This window comes from Falco naumanni, chromosome 9 (assembly GCF_017639655.2).
Source record: "Falco naumanni isolate bFalNau1 chromosome 9, bFalNau1.pat, whole genome shotgun sequence".
Classification (NCBI taxonomy): Eukaryota; Metazoa; Chordata; class Aves; order Falconiformes; family Falconidae; genus Falco; species Falco naumanni.
In genome coordinates, this window is record NC_054062.1 from 45,381,298 (window position 1) to 45,402,982 (window position 21,685).

Below are 21,685 nucleotides of genomic sequence, written 5' to 3' on the forward strand. Positions count from 1 at the left end.
AATTACAAAGCAAGACAAGAATTTAACAAATCTAAAGCACATGGTATATTGGAAGCAGTTAAAATATTCTCCGAGTGGTTTGTAAAAACATAGCATAAAACCAAGATGAAGACATCCCAAGCAATAAATTAAGTGCGAAGCAGTTTAGAAACTGTTGTCCTCTGCATTCTGGAAGTCCTTTGTATTTTACTGTGTGTTGTCCTGGATGCTTTCAATTAGAGAATTACCCATCCGTTCCTCTGTTTCTGGAGATGGCTTAGGAAAGAGATGCTTAGGCAGTTACAAGATGGTGCTAGCTATCAGGCAATAAACTGCTGGTGGCCTGTCCCTTCTTGTTGCACTATGGAGAACCTGCAGAGTGTCACAGTTCAATATTTAATTGTTTAAATGTTTGTGCCCAGAGCATCTCTGAAGATGTTGCAAGCTCTGAGAGAGCTGGGAGCTTAGGCAGTCACATCTGCTCTTCCACATTCCTTTTCCAGGGCTTTAGCGATAATCTCCAAGAGATTAGTAGATCTTCAGGCACAAATTACAGTAAAAGTCAGAACTGAAACCAGAATTTGGGATTTCCAGGTTCTGAGGCCAGGGTAAGACTCTCAGTCTCTAGACCACATGGGACATTGATGCTGGAATTGTTTCTAAATTGAATGGCTGTAACAGATTCCCATGAATGTCAGCAGCTCTTTAGCCGCATGACTGCTGCTGAACTTTCCAGGTATACCCAAGTGGCTGTACTTTGGAGAATAACAGGTATATTCTATCATTCAATTGAATTCACTGGAATATTAATGGATGTTGTCAGCAAACAGTAGCAAAGGGATGTAGCTGTGAGGTCCTTTCGTAAGAGAATTATTTCTTTTCGGCTGGCTCTGCTTAATGAAAATCTTTGTCCTGTATTCCTGTGTGGTAACTTGTCGGGGGTGTCTTTGGCAGTTCACCACCTGTGCGATATTCATACAGGCTCCAAATACGATTGTTGTTTCCTGCTTCTTGGATGAGCCAGAGCTAGTTAATAGCGTATATGCTTTTAAAAATGAGTTTCTGAGGACTTTCGTACGTATGTTACCCAGTTGAATCCTATGGCACCTTTCCCTAGAATAGCATTATTTAAAGGGCACTATCAATTTACATGTCGCTTTATGACAAGGCCACAACCTTTAGGTCTGCCAAGTGGATTTTCAGTTGGGGAGCTGCATTCTGCCTGCGTAGAGTGCCGGTTCAGTATAACGTACCTCTTTGAAAGGGAAGGGAGGCAAAGAGGAAAGGGGCGAGGGGAAAGGGGAAGAGGATCATAAAGGATCCATTAGGATCCTTTAGAACAGAAGATATTATATAAATGTGACATAAAAATCTGCAATGAGAATATGCCTGTCTGGGTAAAGCCAGAGGAACAGCAGCAGTGCACATCCAAGAGCCAGATTTGTTTCCACATTAAAACCCCAGTAAGCCTTTACTGGCCCCCCAGCAAACTAAAAGGATATATTTACTACTCTGTAGAGCAAACCTTCCCAAATTTCATGGGACATTACTCAGTCAAGTGGACTGCACAGGAGCAAAAATTGGTGGTTTATGGCCAACGCAAAGCACTCTGCCATCGGGCCAGTTGCTCCAAACCGTGCACAAGCAGGGCATACCACAATTATTGCTGGTGCTTTCAGTGGGCAGAAGGTACGTTAAGCCGTGCCAACCTTCCTTAATTTTGAACGTCATCACGGTGCTGCTGTATCTCCCAGAATACCTGCGTGTTACTGCTGAGCCCCAGGCGATGCCCCGCTGGGTTCCTGGGGGAACCATGGGCCAGCCTGGCTGCGGGGCACAGCTCTCGCAGAAGCCCAGCACTGCTCATCACTTCATCGGTCGTGTTCCACAAGAGACAAGGAGGGCTTATAGCCAGCTGGCCCTGCTGAGCTCTGAGCACCTGGACCCCCAGAAACCCTTGGGAAAAAGAGCTTGTCTTCTTGTGGGAAGGAGCCTTCCCCAAGGTTCTCCTTCCACAAAGATGAGAAAATCTTAAAGAGTTAGGGTCTTGCAATTGTTTGGTTGTTTCGCCGCCTCCTGTGAGCAGTAGTGCCCCAAAGGGAGCTGGGGAATATTTCTTTGTGCAGAATCAAGACATGGAATCCAGCTGCTTTTGCAGAGAACTGCAGGAGACTCAAACTCCTTCAGAGCTGAGTTAGGGGGTGGGAGTCCCCACCTCTCAAAAAGGGAGGCTGCTGATGGCAGGGTGACTCTGGACTGCCAGTCCTCACTGATTTTGAGCACGTCAGGAGTCCAGAGCTTGAGTTCCTCTCAGAGGTGTGGTATATTTAATCCACTGTTTGGCAGCATCTTGTTTCGGAGAGGGATAGGGGATTGCTACCTCCTGTTGAAGTACAAGCCATTTCCTCAGTTTGATGTGGGAGACCTTGCTCTTTACAAGTACAAGAAGGGAGAAGGTTGCAGCGAGGTGGGTGTTTGTCTCTTCTCCCAAGCAGCAAGCGATAGGACAAGAGAAATGGCCTCAAGTTGTGCTACGGGATGTTTAGGTTGGATATGAGGAAAAATCTCTTCACCGAAAGGGTGGTTAAGCATCGGAACAGGCTGCTTAGGGAGGTGGTGGAATCACCATCCCTGGAGGTGTTTAAAAGCCGTGTAGATGTGGCAGTTAGGGCCATAGTTTAATGGTGACCTTGGCAGTGCTGGGTTAACAGTTGGACTTGATGTTCTTAAAGGTCCAGCCTAAATTATTTTACGATACGTGTTGTGGTGGTGACGGCTGTAGCCAGTGGTGGTGGGTTGACCTGGCTGGCAACTAAACCCCTACCCAGCCTCTTGCTCACTTTCCCCACAGTGGAATGAGGGAGAGAAGCAGAAGGCTGAGCGTGATAAAAACCCTCATGGACTGAGGGACAGTTTAATAAGTGAAAAGAAAAAACAAACCAAACCACAAAAAAGCAAAACGCAAGTGATGCCAAGGGGCTCGCTCACCCCGCCGGCAGTTGGCTGTGGGATCCAGTGGTTGCAGGACGTGGCACAGCTGTGCTGCACCTTACCTCCTCACTGCTGGCCAAGGGAATTCCCTTCTCCAGAAGCCCCCCGCTGTCCCTGGATTTCCTTCTTCAGGGACTGTGCTCAGCCTCGCACAGGCTATGGGAATTTGTCGAGGTTGATCCTGTTAAGCAATTGGAGCCACAGCTCCCTCAGTTGTTTGTTGAACAAGGAGACACTGTGGTTATAAGATCACAACTATCAGCCCTGTTCTACGACTTTTATGAGCGTTAATGGAACAAGGTTTGGGGACTGAAGGAGAAAATGGAATATGAAAAGGGAAATGAAAAGAGTCTGTGAGGAAAGCATGTCATTTCTAAATGAATGCTCTGTGCAGAGGAATTGAATCTTTTCACAGCTGAAAATGGATCTTAAATCTGATGCCTTAGCTTGTTTCAGCTTCTGTAATGAAATAGAGTTTCCCTAATACCCTGTGACCTGAATTTCTCCCTGCTTTATGGGTGCTATTCCTTGACGTACAAACCTGTATTTTCTCAAGTCAGCATTTGATGATGGATGTCAAAATACAGGTCATGTATTATGCATATAGCATTACCGATTTAAGGTGTTTACTTGTCAAGTTGAAGAAATTCAGAAATGTCACATTCACTGAATCTGCACAGCTGTCACTTGTAGTTTTTCATGCCTTTAAATGAAAGTTCTGATAAAGCAGGTTAGTTTTTCTGCACTTTTTTTTTTAATCTCTTCTGGAGGAAAAAAAATAGAGAGCCCATGTACAGAATTTACACTGTGACTTGGGGGCAGGAATGTGGCCTGAAGGTGTACGATGCCTTGTGACTCCACACACAGGGACACAAAATTCCCAAGTACTCCAATTCTTGTTTTCCTGAAAATATTCAAAGATGTTTACATTTTTTAAAAGTGGATTTGTAGAACTGTCTGAATGAAGTACAGGCAAGGAAATTAAATTAAAATAGCAGATCTCACTCACATCTTCCAAGAACATGGGGTGAAAAATATTAAGGCATGAGTCTTATTTTTCATTCAAGGAGAAAACAAAATCCCTTTAACATGCTTCCTGCATTTCAGACTGAATGCACTGTGTGTGCAGTGTGCAATTACAGAGCTCCTGACAGTCTGTGTCTGAAAGAAATGCCACATTTGCTTCAATCTTCTAACACCATCCTAGGAAGACAAATATTTGAAGGGTTAGAGAGGGTGGCTACAAACAGCCTTTGATGGAGAGTGTGTGTGTGCGTGCCTCTGTGTGCGCACACGTTGCAGCAGGGCGAGGTCAGGAAGGACTTGCACGTTCAGACGTGGTTATGCCAACGCTCTTCAGTTTGCTTTTAGCTGGTAGGGAAATACGGGTGTGCTCTGGCCATCTGAAGAGCATGATTCAGTAAAAGATGTTTTAAGGAGTGTATCCTGAGATAAGGAGAGAAAAGCCTTCAGAAAAAAAGAGAGAAGCAGAACCTCTAGGGATGCTCCCAGCAGCACAACCCCTAGGGTGCATGGGCACAAGATTAGTGTTCTCTGCTCTCACATAAGTGAGTGTAAAAAGTCTTGCTGTTGCCATTTTGGCTTGGAATTTTGCAGAGGGGCTGCCACTTTAACTGCCCAAGGAGTCTACAGCTACTTGAGCTTTTTTTTCATGTGCTGTGGCAAAAGCCTTGCCTTTCTTGTAGCATATGAGGACGCAAAACTCTGGAGCCCGCTGCAGGAGGAGGTGTCACGCTGATACCCACCTGCCCTCGGACAGCATTCCCTCCCTTTGGAGTCCTGCTTTCATTTTTCCCGCTGTTGTGAGAGTGGCAAGGTTACCTCTAACTCATGGTGTGGTGCCTGAAGGAACTCCGTTACAACTCGCTCGTGAGTCTGAGAAATCCTAGGCTGTGCCAAGCAGAAGTAAGCATTCGGAATGCCAGTATGGCCGTCAGCCACAGTGCCGCACGCACGGGAACATCTGCAAACCAACACCAGTTGGGAATGCAACTTGCTGTCACCGTGCGCTCTTACTGAATTCGTTTCGGCACAAGTAGTGTTAAATGACTGACTGTTAACATCAGCAGCATTTCAAATTGTCTCTGGGAAATCTGCGTTCTAAAGGTTTTGCATGCACTGGTAATATTAAATAGAATTGCTTTGCTGGTGCAGGTTTGCCTATGGCGATGTTTTTGTCTTGCAAGCCTGCTGAAGATAACCCGACTGCTTCTCTCCCAAGGAATTTTCTTGCAGACTTTTCACTCCCTTTTAACTTATCCTGTCCTTACAATCCTCATGTTGTGTCTAGCTTGCATGCGATAGTCAGAAGGAAATTCATACTGGTATCTTCTAAGTAACTCTCCTCAGTGATTTTAGTCTTACTGCCTATATATTCTATACATGATATGGATGAGACACGGAGAAATTAACTGAATATCAAATCAAAATTTAAATCCCATTCAATCAAGAATTCCAGATCTAGTGGTTCTTATAGTTTGTCTTGTTTAGGGACAGTTTGAGAGTGATGGTAATTGTCACTGGAAGAGAACCACAAATCCTTCAGACAATATCAAACCAGCACCACATGTGAAGAACTGCAGTTTAGAGATTTCTTGGTTTTTAAATTAGTTGCCAAACTGAAGAAAGGTAAAGTAGATAATGTAATAGTCTTCTAAATTCAATAGCAGACGAATGTATCAATGAATTTAATGCAGTGAAACAGTTTCCACAGTACAAGAAGGTAACACAGTTGCATCAGGAATTAATTTGGCTGCGATTCATTTAGAATTGGTAAATGGACTATTCAAAACTCTTTCAGACTAGTGATGTCAGAGGATCAAAAGTCAGTCCCTAGATTTCAGGTGTGAAGTTGAAGAACTCAGGCATAATGTGGCAAGAAACCCAGAATGCTTTCTTAGAAATGTGTGTTTTAAAGTGAGCTTGGCTAAATTCTATTCCTAGCAGACAAATATTTGCTTAGAAGTGTTGCCTTGATGTTGGTCTACATGAAACCCTAATGTCAAACTCTGGCTTCACTGTCATTTCTGCAGCAATGAGTTTAAATGAACATTCCTGTGATTTCCGCAGCTGTAATGGACAAGGGAGATGGAACATGTTACTCTCAGCTGTGAATTTTCAGCCCAACTGTTGCATGGGCTTTTGTATAACTGCCTGTTTTTCAGTGCTTACAATCCAACTCCAAAAGGCTTTGCCTGGGTATTTTTTATATTAAAAAAAAATATATTAAAAATTAAAAATGCTCAGTGTCAAGAGCTTCGTTTCAAACTGTGTAGATAATCAGGCTGAATACACAAACTTCTTCCGAGGTGAACCTTGCTGCTCTCCAGATCTGTTTTTGCTTTGAGTGCCTGCCAATGTTTCCTCTCCCACCTATGTTTCCTTTACATCCCCAAAAGTAAAAAACTTTCTGGTTTCTTTTCAAGCTTTCCTCTTATGCACCATTTGAAAACCTGTGTCTTTTTCCTTCCATCCTATCTTTTTCTTCTTCCCTATTAGAATGGGCCCTTCCATCCCAGTATTCCTATAACTGTAATCCTCCTAAAAATGCATATTATGAAAGGTGCACCCGAAAAGAAAAAAAACACCTACAATTGTGTGGGTTGTATTGCTCCTATATAACAGTTAGAAAATCTTAAATCCTGCATGTTGATCAAACCTGAAGCTTGCTAATGGAAGCAGTTTATTTCTTCTCGTTGTACTACTGTTTACAAACAGTACTCTTTAAAATGTTAATTGAGGTTTAAGGAAAGGAGTTTGTTTCAGGATTTTTTGAAATACTAATAGGACAAAAGTAAACCTCTCTAACAGTGAAGCCTTGAATTTTTTAATAGATATTTAAATAAGCATTGTTCTTTCCGTTTTGCGTGTTTTGATGCAAAGGCTACCTAGGATAACAACATAAATTTCAGTTTCTCCATTAGCTACCAAATCTCTTACAGTAGGAATGACCTCCATGTCTGTGAAGGATTATGTTACTAAGAAATAATTGTTGAAATTTAAGTAACTTTTTTTTTTTTTTAAATTACAACTTTTTTACCGTACTTTTTGGGAAAAAATAGAAAAATAGAGATGTGGAATTCCCTGTTGGTGGGGATTTGTTTAAATTATGTTTGTCCTGTATAAACTTTTTTTTTTTTCCTTCTTCTTTTAGGCTTTACACCACCCGGGATGGATAGGTCCTCTCCAGACAACAGTCCAGTCCACGGCCTGTTACGTCAACCCTCCATTACAACAGGAGCCAACATCCCCATTATAACAGAGCTAGGTAAGGAAAGCTGGCATTCATCCTTCCATGCACGTTCCCCTATCCTTTCCCTACTTCCCTTGTTATGCAGTCTCAGGAACATTAACTATACTGTATCTTACGCTGCTATGTTTTCTCGTCTGATAACTGTTTTGAATTACTCTCTCTAAAGAAAGATTAGTAACAGTTGTTTCACTTTATACGAATAACTGAAATATATTTCTCTCTTCCCTTTGGGTTTTCTCCATTTTCTTAAATAAACACTCTATCAGACAAGATGCTTTTTACATAGTGTAACAAATAAGCAGGGGTCTTTGGGCTAAGGTTAGAAAAGAAAAAACCCCTACGCAGTAAGTATGAGCAGACATTTCCTGTGCATTTAATCAATAGTAAGAGGCCATTTGTTTATTTCTTCATGGTCCAGAACTGTTTAATCATGTGTAACCAAACTCTGTATAATAGTATGAGACATTTTACTCCTGAGAATACAATGATGGTAGGTAACCAGGCTCTGATTTCCACTCTAGCTGTGGGTATTTATGTTGTCAAGTGGTGTGATGTGAAGTGCAGAAGCTGTTCTGTTTTGTTCATGGCAAATACAAACTTGATTTGTGGTCCTTTGTCCTTTTATTTTCTTTTTCAGTTTTATTTTTTAGAGCCTTACCTGTCTTTTTCCCTTACTTTATTCTCTTTCTGTACTTTCTTTTCCCCCTAAATACTTTACTTATTAGCTAAGCCTGGCAAACTTCTGCCTTTGGTTTCAATCAGTCAGGAAAAAAACAGTGGAACCCACATTCTAATGATAACTGAACTGGGTAAGAAGTGCCTTTTTCCTTCACATCACTGTCTTATTTTCTGTTGTTGTTCTTACTGTCATCAGCTTTTCCTTTATTTATCTGGCTGTATCAGAGGGGCTACCCTCATGGCACTGCTTTGAATGTGTTTTATTTGTGGTTCTGGTTGAAATTGACTGTCTTGTTCTGGCCTTTCTTAATGATTTTTTTTTTTTAATATATATATTTATTTTTCCCCCCCCCCACGCAGCATCAGTAAACCTTTGATCACACTCGTCTGACCTGCCGGCTGTTTTCATAGCACCTTCTCACCAACTCATTTTCTATGGCCTGGGTCCCCACCTCTCAGGCCCTCCCTCCCCCACCCCCAATTTTTCTCTCCTTTTCTCTCTTTATTTCTCTTTCTCTTTTTTTCTCGTTAATTCAGCCTCTTGTCAACTTGGTGGACATGCCTTAGCAGTTCTCACAGGAAGTCCAAGAAGAAGTAAAAAAAATACCAGGGAAAATAAATAAATAAAAACACCAACCAAAACCCCAGCAGCATATTTTCCCTTAAGCTATTTGTTTATATTGGGGAGTAGGCCTTTTTCTCAGAAGCTCGGCTTTTGAAGCTGTAAAAAAGCAGCCAAGCTTCTGTGTTGCCTCTTCTCAGTAAAGAGAGCTCTCGCCAGCTCTGGTGAGCGGTGGCTGATGAGCATGTCCCACGGTGCAGCACCAGGCGTTCCATCCCCCTCACCTACCCTACTTCCCTTCTCTAGGACCCTAGGCTGCTACCTTGCATCAGGAAGATAAAGACATTGAGGCTAAAACCACCCTTGCAGAATTCACGTTAGATCTGTAGCACCTTGGAAACCGATGCTGTGTGTGGCTGGTGTCAGTCAGGCATGAGTCTGCCAGATGCGGATGGAAAAAGATCGCTATATTCAGTAGTGCCTACTCTCAATTTCCAAATTAAAGTGAGGCACAAACTCTTCGAAAAGTCCATTTTGAAATGAGACATCAGGCTTTCACTTGCTGTTTGGCTCAAGAACCTGGAGAATAAGTTGGTAGCGATTGTACAAAGGCAGGCGCATTGTGGGTATCGGTGTTTTTCAGGATGAAATTCTTCCACCTCCCCAGGCGGAACTCTTCTCTCTCTACCGTGCTGAGGTGTTGCGTTGCTGTGATTGTGTCAGGGAGTGGGAAGGCAGGAATTTTCAATCCTACTTCAGCTCAGGTCCTGACTGAATGATCATGGCCAAGGACTGGCTCAACAGGGCTGTAAATGGAGGATAACGATTCTCATCTTTTTTAGACAGCTGTTGTGAAGCTTTATCTATAGTTATTCACGGTCTGTAATTTAAGCGTGGCAAGCACAGTAGTGCATACAGGTTGGAAAAGGAGTGGATGGAAAATGGGACTATATAGGAAGGAAGATCAGAATAGCAGGCAGAAGAATTTCTAACCTAAGAAGTCCAGAGCTGAAAGCATATCAGGTTAACAGCAGCTCTCACATCGTTTTCAAAGCTGGCTGGGCTGGCTCAGGAGATGTGTTCACATGGGGAATAGGATTGTGTGCAGTTTCAAACGCTGAAAAGTTTTTAATTTCCCTTCCTTGCATGGGAACTGAAATTAATTTGTCATTTAGAAAGTTAAAGGGTATTTTGATGGCATAGCTAAGCGGTCTGTGCTTTCATGCCTGTGGAGGACTAATATGGAAATGAAATATTTCATGAAATGTGATCCACTTGATACGCTGATCTCAAGGAAACAAATATTTTTAGTGGAATGAGGTGGAGGCAGAGAGCTTAATGGTGACAATGAAATGCCAGAGAAAGTCTAAATGACAAATATTACTTTATTTGGGCTTTTTCTTTAAAACAGCCTGATATAGATTCTTTTTCACAGTGGCTAATACAGAATTTGTGGCCGAGGAAGTGAAGTTATGGAGACAAATATTTGAACAAAAGGCAGTGCTGCAAGAGAATAGCTGGAGTATTGCTCATTCATTCAGATAGATGCATGTTAAAGGGACAGTTTATCCTCTTTTAAGCCGTAAGTGCATTAACACCACTCCAGTAAGAATCACAGCAGCACATCTAACAGATGCCTGTGGGCTATATCAGAGTTTTATGGACAGCCTTTGTTTTGCAACGGGCTTCTGACTTGGTATCTTGTGATAACATTTCACTGTACGTGCATACAGCCATAGCCACTGTACCCGACCAACACCAAGATTGTCTTGATATATACAAGAGCATCACGTATCTCATTCTGAGCGCAGGCAGCGGGTGCCACAAAGCTTCTTTCATGGCAAAGGGATAGTCACCTCTCCAGAACGAGAGTCACCTCTTATGAGCAAGATAATGACCGACAGATTTTTAAATGCACATTTTCACATCCATTTTGATTTCATTTTCAGTGACGTCAAAGACACAAGTCTGTGTTTCCAGACATATGCTGTTTCTTTTTCTTTCTGACTGTGTAATGTGTAAGGTCACATGCTGGTGACCCAGAAACACCTTATGATTTTATAATTATTATTATTATTGTTTTCAGTAAATGATTCAAATGTTCAGTTCTTGGACCAAGACGATGATGATGATCCAGACACAGAACTGTATCTCACGCAGCCCTTTGCCTGTGGAACCGCGTTTGCTGTCAGTGTGCTGGACTCTCTCATGAGCGCAGTAAGCAAACAAAACCTTTTTCATTCCCATCCATTGAACTTACTGTGAAAGAGTATGAAAGTGTGGTCCCTTTTCCACAGGTAGTCAGGAGAAGATGCTTTTCTCTTAGATGTCAGGAGAATTTCAGAGCCTAAACAAGGTTATTTTTTAGTTGGTCACAGAGTCCTTAAAAGAACAGAGATATCTAGGATGGACACGAGTCCACAGTTTTAAAAGCAATGAGTTGCATGTCAGGCATTAAGGATAACATTTTCCAAAACCTGTTGTATCTCCCTCCTGAAACCTAGACCCAAATTCAGTGTGTCGGTCCCTACGCTCACCGTTTGTGTCAGACAGCATCAATCGTTTTAAGCTTTTAATTTCCTGTAGCCATGAACAGTGCTCTGAGTATGAGCGCTGGGGGACACAGCTAGAACGATATGAAAGCCATTGCACGCATCACGTGAACTCTACTTGTGTGAAGAGAGGTCATCATCTCTTTTTCACATGAGTTGTCTTGTGAATCAAAACATAAGTGCATGCCAGAAACTACAGATGGTGGCCTTTGGTTATGTCTACATTAGGGTTTTTAGTTTGCAGCCATAGTACAGTGTTACAACAGGCGCCTCGGTCGTAGTCCTTGTCATCTCCCCTTGCTTCATATCGGCTAGGTTTTCAGACCACTCTTGCTCTGTATGAACTGTACTTCTTTCAGAGGGACCTTAAACTCTGCTAAATGTCACAAGGACATAGTCGTATTAAAATTTGAGCGTAGGCTTTCTGAGCTCCCTGCAGAATAAAGTTCTATAGTGCTGGGAATCATCTTATAAACCCCACGTAAGACTGGAAACGACTGAACAGGCTTCCTTAAAGGAGCCGAGTCTGACCTTCACCTAAACTTACAACGAAGCTTTTTGCTTTTAAGAAAAAATCAGTGATCTTTATTATTTAATATTTTATTCATATTTCTTGTTTATGTATGTGTATTACATATTTTTATTCCCTGCTATATTCCTCATATGTTCCATCCACAGATGAATAATATCAGTCTACGCGGATAAAATTTTATTCTAATGCAGCCTAGGAGTTTGCAATAAACTCAGAAAATACTTATGGGCCATATTTTGCAGGTGTGACAAATTCAGAAAGCCTAAGCAAGCACACTTCAACTCTGTACCTTCTCTAATTAAAATCTCAATGTATAAAATATTTAGCATTTTCACATTACAAATGGGTGTAATTTAACACAAAGTTTCCAAATTGTTGTACTGAGAGCTGTTTATCTACTCACATTATTGTCTAAATCGATGTCCCTGAATGAATCGTTCGGTAGGGTGCTTCCAGGATCTTGGAGAAAGTAGCGTTAATTTTTCTGGTGGCCACTGGTATCACCACAAAAAGCAAGCCAAGCGCTGTGGGCACCACTTTGCTTGTGCAAAGGTGTATCGCGCAAATAGTGGTGAGGCAATAAGAAGTATGCAGAACATGACAGTTCAGAAATTTTTACTTGGAACTCATCATATAATCCTCACAATAATTGTAGTTATTGCTAGTTTTTATTAAATTTTAGGTTTGACAACATGCCCCTCTGTTTCTGCAGTCCCTTTCTTCAACTGGGTCTTTTTTTTTTTTCCAAACATTTTCGCATCTAAGCGGTCACATTACATGTCAGGCACAGCGCAGCCTGAAGCCCGAGAGGTAAATGTGATAACAAGAGTAGAAAATCCTAAATTAAAAAAAAAGTACTAATCAAGAAGACAAGCCAAGGATTCAGTCAGTTAGTGTTGTTCACCATCCTGTCCTTGCTTTCACCACTTTCCTGATCAGTGGCAGCATTATTTTGTCTTTTATTCCTCAAAGGCCTAGTAAAGAGTTGGAAAAGTACCATTTTTTCTGACCCTTCAGAAAGTGTAAGATGTGTGAGATGTTTTTCCTTTACTATCCCTATTCTCATGGGAAGCATGTATTCTCCTTTCACTTCTTTTCCAAGGAAAAGAGCATTTCTCACACAAACTAATCTACTCGCACTATATTATCTTTTTTTTTTTTTATAGAGTACACTTGTTTTAAAGGATCAACTTCTATTTATTCTGCCTAACTTCCAGCCATTACTGACCAACCAAACCCAAAATCCTAACTAAATTGTGAGATCGACAATCATGATTCCATCCTTTTAATTGCCCAGGAATTCTGCAAGAAGGAAGTAATTCACACTGTGCCAGCCTGTGCCAGCTCACTTTGAGACAGAGATATAGTTCATTATATGATCCACTTAATGATTCAGCGGGTTTTTTATTGGTTATTTTTTATAGAAAAAAATACAGCTTATGATCTCTGTTGATATATTTGGAATGCAAATTCCTTATATGGTCTGCGATACAAACATATAATGCATGAACTGCTCCATTAAGGATGAATGTCTTCTCGCAGTAGCGAGGTTTTGTAGTAAAGCAGATGTAAGAAGGATTACAAAGTAGAATAATACCCATGCATACAGTATTCTTTCTGACCCACAAGTAATTTGAAACATACATATGGACATATTTATATAGAAAAAGAGGTGCAAAATATGTTTTAAATAATTTGCTCAAATATTTAGTTATTGAATAATAATAATTCAGCAGAATTAATCTGTGTTAAATTATTATTTTCTTTTGTATATTTTTAATTACATGGAAGTAGCGGACTAAACCCTACTCCCGAATCACAGATTACAAATGCATTCTCACTTTCTGATTCAAATCTGAGTACCGAAGATCATTATGTCCTACTAGTTTAGCGTTATTTCCTATACAGTGCCAGTATCGGATCACTGAAATTTGAAATCATCTGATATTTTTTTATGTCAAGGATAAAAGACTTAATGAAGTTTACTTTTCAAAATGCTGTCTATGGGCTATCTACACACGGTTTGGCCTCTGCAGCAGAGGCAGTATATTCCACAAGAATATATATATAGTGTATAGTATATAATATATATATATTAATATATATATAATATATAATAATTTGCAGGTCATTGCTGAGAAGACAGCGATAAGCTCAGCACCTGCATTGCCTGGTTGATGAGCTGGTAACTGTGGGCTCTCCAGGCTTCAGTGAAAATGCTTGTGAAGACTGTAGGCATCGTTCATGTCTTAAGTGTGGCAGTGGCTACCGTTACGTTGCACCAGCTAATCATTATTGTGTCTTTGAAGAGACATCTACTGCCATCAAAGACTTGAATATATTTTAATATTTGTTTTGTCATAACATGTGCATAGCCAGGGAAAGAATATTTGTAGTCTCTCGTTTCAAGGTGGTGGTGCTCCTGAAAGGCAAAGCACGTTCTCATCACCACATTGAATGTGAGTGGAAAAACACCAAATTGGAAGCCTCTTTTAGGCGATGTGGATGTTTTGTTAAAAGATTATCTGCACCTGTAAAAAAGTTACGTGGCATAAGATAGCTTAAGAGAAGCAAATTTTTGAGGCGAAGAATTTTTTTCCTTTTCTGGGTCTTGATGGGATAGGTATTCCAGTAAATTCTGTAAGTGCGAGGAAACTACTTTTATCAACAAAAATTGTTTACCTTCAAAGGTTTGAACAGTTGGCCTGAGAGCCAAAGCTTTCTGTTATTCCTTTTGGCACTGAAGCTATGAGAACCCTGAAGTTCTGTCAGGTTGGCATCCCTCCCATACATACCACTGACAACAGACTTGATAAACTGTCGGAGTGGTGCCGTTTAGAGGCAAGGATCTCCAGGACTGGATTATAGCGTTTAACATACGATATCCTAGAATTTATTTCCTTGTGCTAGAATTTTAGGTCTTAATTTTTGTTCTATAATATTAAATTCTACTTTTTTTTTATATGAACAAAAGCACGGAATGGAAGACAATAGTTAAAAATAGCTTTCCAGTGTATCCTCAGGGATCCACAGAGTCTTATTTATACAGAAAATAAACTGTTGTAGTCTATGATATGGACAGTTTGAAACACAGGGCTTTTTTTCGTGCAAGCCTGTTCAGGGGATTGGCAGGCAGCATCTTGTAACCTAAAGAGTCCCAAACTTCTTTAAAATTTGGACAATATTTGGAGAATCAATCGGTTTTTAAAGTGTGAAACATTGTTATTTATTTTCTGCTGTTGATTCTGTCTCAAAGGCCCTTTTGTTATTGGTATGAGTTACTGATGTTAGCTCAGTGGTTCCTCACGTTGGGCTATATATTATTCATTCAACAGAATTCCTCTAACTGAAAAAGAAAAGCAAGGTCAAATATTTATTTGAAAGCGGTGTTAAAAGCTGCATGCAGCAGAGGAGTTTTCTTAACAGAAATCCATAAAATCCTACTAGTAAACACACAAAAAATGGCATATATGAATTGGAAAATGACAATTTCAGAGTAATTATAAATGAAAGGCAAAGTGCTATTAAAGTTAAAGCAATGTTATTAAAAGATGCGCTAATTTTCAGTTAAATTTTCTGTAAAAGACCAATTAGTTTAAAAGGCTTGACAGCATTAACTGCAAAACATAAGCACTCTGGTAATTATACTTTAAAAAATGATTGAACAAACTGGAAAGCATCCCCGAAACGTTTGCAGGAGCTGCACTGGGCTTGCGGAGCGTAGGCTAGGTGGCACTGCTAGCTCAGAGATCTCCGCCGGAATGTCGGGGCTGTTTCCCCAGTTTCAGTGTCTGTGATGCCTTTCCTTTTTTTGCTGTGTTTAGGTTACACCTCCTCCATACGCCCATTCCGGGTGCCGATTGCAGCGATGCCATACAGATGTCCAGCGTGGGGTTCTGTTAATGACAGTAGCAAACAAATATTTCTTCATTCTACTGATTTTACAGTCAACAAAAGGGTTTCACTACCATCACTGGGAAGTGTCTTGTTAGTTTAGGTACAGCAGCACCTTTCCAAAGACATTCTGTAGGCCGGTTTCTTACAGGTACTGGCATATCCAGGCCATGTACCCTCCCACAGAGCAAGATGATCACTCTCTCATTAATTTCAGTGTATTATTATTCCAAAAGAAATGGATATCAGCTAGTTCAACTTTCCATTGTCCCCCGGTTCCAATGTGGCAAGAGGTAATGAGAGGAGTCAGAAGCATGGATGGACGAGTTTTTCCCTACAAGTGTTGAATATATTAGTACAGGAGGGAGTGACCCTACGTAGCAGAAGGTGACAAGTTACAGCTTCCTATTCACCCATTTGTTCTTGCTTGTGGTTGGGCCTCTTCTGGTCGGTTGCGATGCCAGAGCAGTCCATCCTGAAAGTTGGAATCTTTTCACCATGGATGGCAAAACCCCCCAAACCATCATTTGGCTGCACTCATCTGTCTGATTTAATGGTGACACCCACATCAGTTATGGCGTGAAACCCAGATTAAGCCATTGTTCCAAGATAAATGTTGCCTTCTTTGCTAATAAGTGTCTTAGCTTTGCCTTAACATTTGTCTAGCAGTGGGAGGCCTTTCTCTGGTGACAGCATTCTGTTCTACCGACAATAGATCTGATTCTTTTCTCATTTGCATCAGATTAATAGTAGTGTGTGGCTCTCAGAGTTACTCCTGGTTGGCACATGGCATAAGTCAGAATTGGGCCCATTATGTCTTAATTGCACTGGAGCTTGGGGGTGGTGTGGTGTATTGCATTTTATTTTATTTGTATTAATTTGTGACAGGTGCATGACTTGATACATGATTTTACTACTGCTTTCATTTCTCGATTTAATATGAGATCTGTAGTAAAATGAGCGATATGGCCATGGAATAATTTCTTAGTATATCATGCTCAAGTGAACAACAACTGAATTTACAGTAAGGGGTAATTGTGCACTTGCACAGTACAAAATTCAGATGAGATAAGAGTATATGTGTTTAAAGCTTGCATTCTGGCTACAGTTGCTATAATTTGAACTACACAATAAAGAGAGAGAGAGAAAGAATTGGAAACCAGTGGAGGCTGGCCTAATGATAATTCCTGAAGAAGAATAAAATTATTAGTACAATTTTAGACTTTTGCATGTTCTACCAATCACTGCAAATCGGCAGTCTATAAGATGAAGCTGTTTTACATGAACCAGCATTTATCAGTCTTAGAGCAGGTGAACATCTTTTACCATAGTTGGCTTCACTGTAAATCTGACTTGAAAAGTCTACCAGTAAAGACAGCTTTACTTTGTTTCATGTTCTTCTATCTTGACTTCTAGAGGTAAAACTGAGAGTAGTATTTTTGAATAATACTAAATATCACTACTTACTAGAAGAAAGACGAATCAGAAATTCTGAATAAAGGAGTGGGGAAGGCATGCAAAAAGGTACTGTTGCAGAAAGTGGTCTGCTTTTGTGAAGATGTGTGCTTAAAGTGCTATGCAGAATATATTGAAGCACATTCTTACTGGAAGGGCTTTTCCAGCTTTTACAGTCACGGTGTCTTCAACCTTTAGATCTGGCAGAATTTGGTTTTATATCCATGAAACTGCTGTCAAGTATCATTGCTGCCTAACTGCAGCTAGGAATCGTACTAATTATTTTAGTTTTGAGTGGTATGTAGTATATGCTGACAAAGGCTAAAAAAAGAGACTCAACTCAATGCCTTTTTTTTTTTTTTTTTTTTTTTTTTTAATCCTATGTACTTCCAACTTCCAGTTAGAAAAGCGTAGCTTGGCGGTAAAAGTTGCCAAAGAGGGCAACTCTGATTCTCACCTCAGGGACATCAAGGAAGAAGTAATTGAAGAATAAACAATCACGCCTGAATGTCTTCTCTCTCTCACCATGGCAATTCCTATTCAACATCATATAATCACTCCAGACTCACATTCCTGCAAGGGGTCACATTGATTTTTCTGTATGTTAAGAAAGGTTTGAGTATTACACTTGAATTGTTACACAGTGCATCCACATATGTAAGAGCTGATTTGATATTAGCTGTTGTTTTAGACTAACTGAATCTTCCTGAGCCCCTGCTAATGCCAGGCAACTCCTTACAGTACACTTTGTATTTAAAGTATGTAGTGCCTTACCCAGGCGATATTTAAAATAATTGGAGTTGATGAGATGCAAATATTTGCTTTAGGGCATGTATAACAATAAAAATATGTTCCCCTCATTTTAATTTAGTCAACAGGTGAATGGCGTGTATGCCTATGTAAATAAGCAGAGAAGCTTGAAGTTAGGAAACTTCACTGTAACAATGAAAAACCTTGCCGTGTAGAATTCATTTTCTCCTGTTTTATCTGTCATCTCGAGTGAACAATAAAACTGAAGTTCCATTGTACAAAGAAAGAATATCAAAGTAACATGGATAGGAAGCCAGTTCTGCTTTTTGATCTCAGGATAAAGTATTTCAACCTGTACCTCAGTTTACCTGTGTATTAAGTACAATTGCATTATATGGCTAGAGCAATGAATTTCATTGAAGGGCAGTATTTAAGAAGCATTACCTTTGACCAATAAGCACTGTTTGAGAATTCAGTATTCATTTTTACCTGGTTGGATTACAGACATTTGTTCCAAGTCCTAAATTCAACAAAAGTCACTAATCTAGTAAAGGAAAGCAGAAATCCAGTAACGTCAGTCCTGGGTTCTCCACAGCGAGCTCATTATCTTCTGGTACATCCCCCATGCTTGCAAACCTCCTGAAAACGCAGGCGTTAGTGACATTGTAAGTGACGGTGTCTCCCTTTTTTTGTTCAACTTTTTTTTTTTTTTTCCACAGTACATTGCAGATATTTAGCTGAGTATCTCCGAACTATACCAGTATACTTTTAACTGAACTTGAAAGTCATTCATCTGGCATTAAATTAATATTTAAAATACCCATTGTTTGCCTGACAAACCAGCAATGCTACAGATGCTGGCAAAATGTCAGTGTGGAGTAAATCTCCCCTAATAAACCACACTTACCATATACCCTAGAGTTTTTTAAAAGGACCACCAGGATCCCAAACTCATCATACATTTATCTGGAATGAACTCAAGATGTTTAATTGATACATGCTTATGTCTGAACACTGTCAAGTCTCGTAATAAGATGTTTAGTACAATACATCGGTTAGACTGCTAGAGTCCAGCCACAGTAATAAGTAATGACATTTGCAGCACAAAGGCAGCTCCCCAACGAATTGGTGACAAGAGTAAAAAGGCAATCTAGCCTGTGTAAGCTTTAAATGTGGTCTGAATTTTACAATTACATGTCCTAAAGCCCATTATTAGACATGAAGGCAATAAGAAGGAAAGCAGTCATTGCATCACTACTAACACCAATTATAGGAAACATAAATCATTCAAATTTTTGTACTTTAATAAAAATCAGCCTGAATTGGTGTTTAAAAGGAAGGATCTAGTATAGAAGCCTAATGGGATAGAAGAAAATAGAGTAATTGGAGGCTGCTGTCTTTTCACTTTCTATATAAAATTATTTGAAGAGACAGCCAAGAACTTTAAACAGCAGAAACCCAGAAAAGTTGTAATTTGGATGTCTTCAGTTGTGACTTTAATGGTGTTTGCTTAAAGAGCTTTCTTTTATCTCTGCAGACATACTTCAATGACAATATCCTCACACTGATACGGACATTGGTAACAGGAGGAGCCACACCAGAGCTGGAAGCACTGATTGCCGAGGAAAATGCGTTGAGAGGAGGTTACAGCACGCCCCAGACACTTGCGAACAGGGACAGGTGTCGAGTTGCTCAGTTGGCTTTGTATGATGGGCCCTTCGCAGACCTAGGGGTAAGATCACCGGGGGCTGGGGGGGCGGGGGGGATGCAGGACCAAGGCTGGTCTGCAATCTGTTTGTTTTCTCTCAGATGGAATTAGAAGTCTCCCTTCATTAGAGTGTAATTTCTACCGTTTAATTGAATAGAGCTTGTGGGTCGCTGGACAGTGTACAGCACAGGGCGTCAGGTTTGCCCTTGCCCTTTGTACGAAGCTCTGTGACTTCCCACACTCCTTGCCTGGGTGTTTCACACGGAAAATCCTGTGGCGGCTCCTAGTTGTCAGCTAACGAGGTGGATGAGCTGGCCTGGATGGTATAACCATTCTAATCCAGTGTAAACATCAGCGATATCTATACCTTGCCTGGGTTTTGATAGGCTTATTTAGTCTTTCCACAGAGCTTCCAGTTCTTGCTTAAAATATGCTAACTAACTTGAAATCATAGCCATAAGGTTTGTTTTCTGCTGTTTCGGGATGAGCTGAAAATCTCATGAAATCCTAATTTTCTGATATTTTGGCTCCACTATCCTAAGAGCAAAGGAAAGAATAAAAGCAAAACCAAATAAAGAAACAATCTTTGGATGCATTCAGATAAAGAAGTATCTAGAAATGTTTTCTGGACTCAGTCTTGTAATCTTGAAGTGAATCCCAAAGCACCCACTTTGCTTTGATGATGATGTAGGATTTGCTATTTCTTAAATTAACATTGTGTTCACCAGTTCTGTTCAAAAAGAATGGAGCAACCTTCTCCACAGGAATGACAGGGAATCACCGTTTCAGGATTATGGGCGATGAGGGTACACAGATAGAAGTAAACAGCCTTTCGGTTCATGCAGAAGTCCGTTTATAGCAGAAACTAACAGCTCATCAAAACACTTGGCTATCGGCATAACATTTTCAGAAATAAAAAAAGCAACACCCATCCTTCAAGCACTCTTTCGCCAGCACCTCAACCGCACTACATCGTGAAGGCAGAAGGCATTAACACTCATCGTGACTTAAGAATCAATATTTTTGAGATACAAATTATGGAATCTAAACTATTTTTTCAGCTAATCAGAACATTTTATATTTTTTATGAAAATTGGCATACATTTAATCATTATTTTACAGTGGGTGTTTTTTTATTACCCTTTTAATGCCTCAGAATTCTGATTTCTGTTGTGATCCCCGGTCAATTTATTTATCTAGATGACAGTATGGCTACTGCCAGAAAAGGATCAAAAATACTAACAATTGTAATACCACGATTAATGGAATTTGTAGAGTATGCATTGTTTGGTACCAAACTTTATATTTCCAGCTTAAAGCAAATCAGTCAGTCTTCCCAATTACCATCTTTTCATGGACCAAGGCTCTCCAAAATAATGATCACCTTCCATAATTAACTATTTGAAATAAAACATTTAGATGATTCATTTCCTTAGGTAAAAGATTCTCATTTGTGACAAGCAACAGTCTGTCTATGCATTGTCCTTTTTGTACAGGCTCATACGGAAACTCCTGTTCCCTGACATTGTGTTAACAGAGAAAGAAAGGAAAAAAATGTGCTGTTCTCTCTCCCCCCCTCCCCCCTTCTTTCTCCTAGGATGGAGGTTGTTATGGAGATCTATTTTGTAAAGCACTGAAAACATACAATATGCTTTGCTTTGGAATTTATCGATTGAGGGATGCACATCTAAGTACTCCCAGCCAATGCACTAAACGGTAAGTCCAGTCTTTCAGAACATCTGCTGCACTGTTTTTTGGTCTTCTGGGTGAGGGAGATCCCAGTGCCTGGAATCTAAACCCTAAAATCTCAATCTAAAAGAGAGCTTTCTCCGTATTTTACGTAACTGCCACAAAGGTAACTCTTTGAGGACTTCATGATGACTCTTTTGCTGAGTTTAAATCACAGGCTGGATATTATAGCATGAGTTTTCAGCTAATTTTAATAAAAAAAATGTAAAGTAAATTTTCCAAAAGTATGATTATATTGTTTGATGTATGATGATCCACTGCTTGCTTACAAGGCAAGGGCTTCAGTTTGCTCATATCCATCAGCTGTAAGCTACTGGATAATAATTTAGATTATAGTAGCAACACTTTCTTTTTTCTGAATGCTCAGAAAATATTCCTGTGGGCTTCCCCTTGGTCCTGTCTGTAGCTAATCATTATTTCTTCCAGTAAATGGAAACTCTTCTCTTGGTAGGCTGCGTTTTAACTTCAGCAGCACCAAGGCTGACCTCAGTGCTGTAAATAGAGCAGGTTCGTTTCCATCTTTGCAAACTGAAGGCCATTTAGCAGCTTACTTGAAATGTGT

At 40.2% G+C, this 21,685-nt stretch overlaps 1 protein-coding gene across 30 annotated transcripts in view; it reads left to right on the forward strand.

Moving 5' to 3' along the window:
• The window catches only part of KCNMA1 (potassium calcium-activated channel subfamily M alpha 1), a 504,883-nt gene that overhangs the window by 467,109 nt on the left and 16,089 nt on the right, over positions 1-21,685 (forward strand). For all 30 annotated transcript variants that reach the window (XM_040605548.1, XM_040605549.1, XM_040605523.1 and 27 more), the window contains 4 exons: positions 7,145-7,258; positions 10,570-10,700; positions 19,204-19,398; positions 20,972-21,090. In XM_040605548.1, the coding sequence (XP_040461482.1) occupies positions 7,145-7,258; positions 10,570-10,700; positions 19,204-19,398; positions 20,972-21,090 (559 nt within the window). The remainder of the gene's footprint in view (positions 1-7,144; positions 7,259-10,569; positions 10,701-19,203; positions 19,399-20,971; positions 21,091-21,685) is intronic.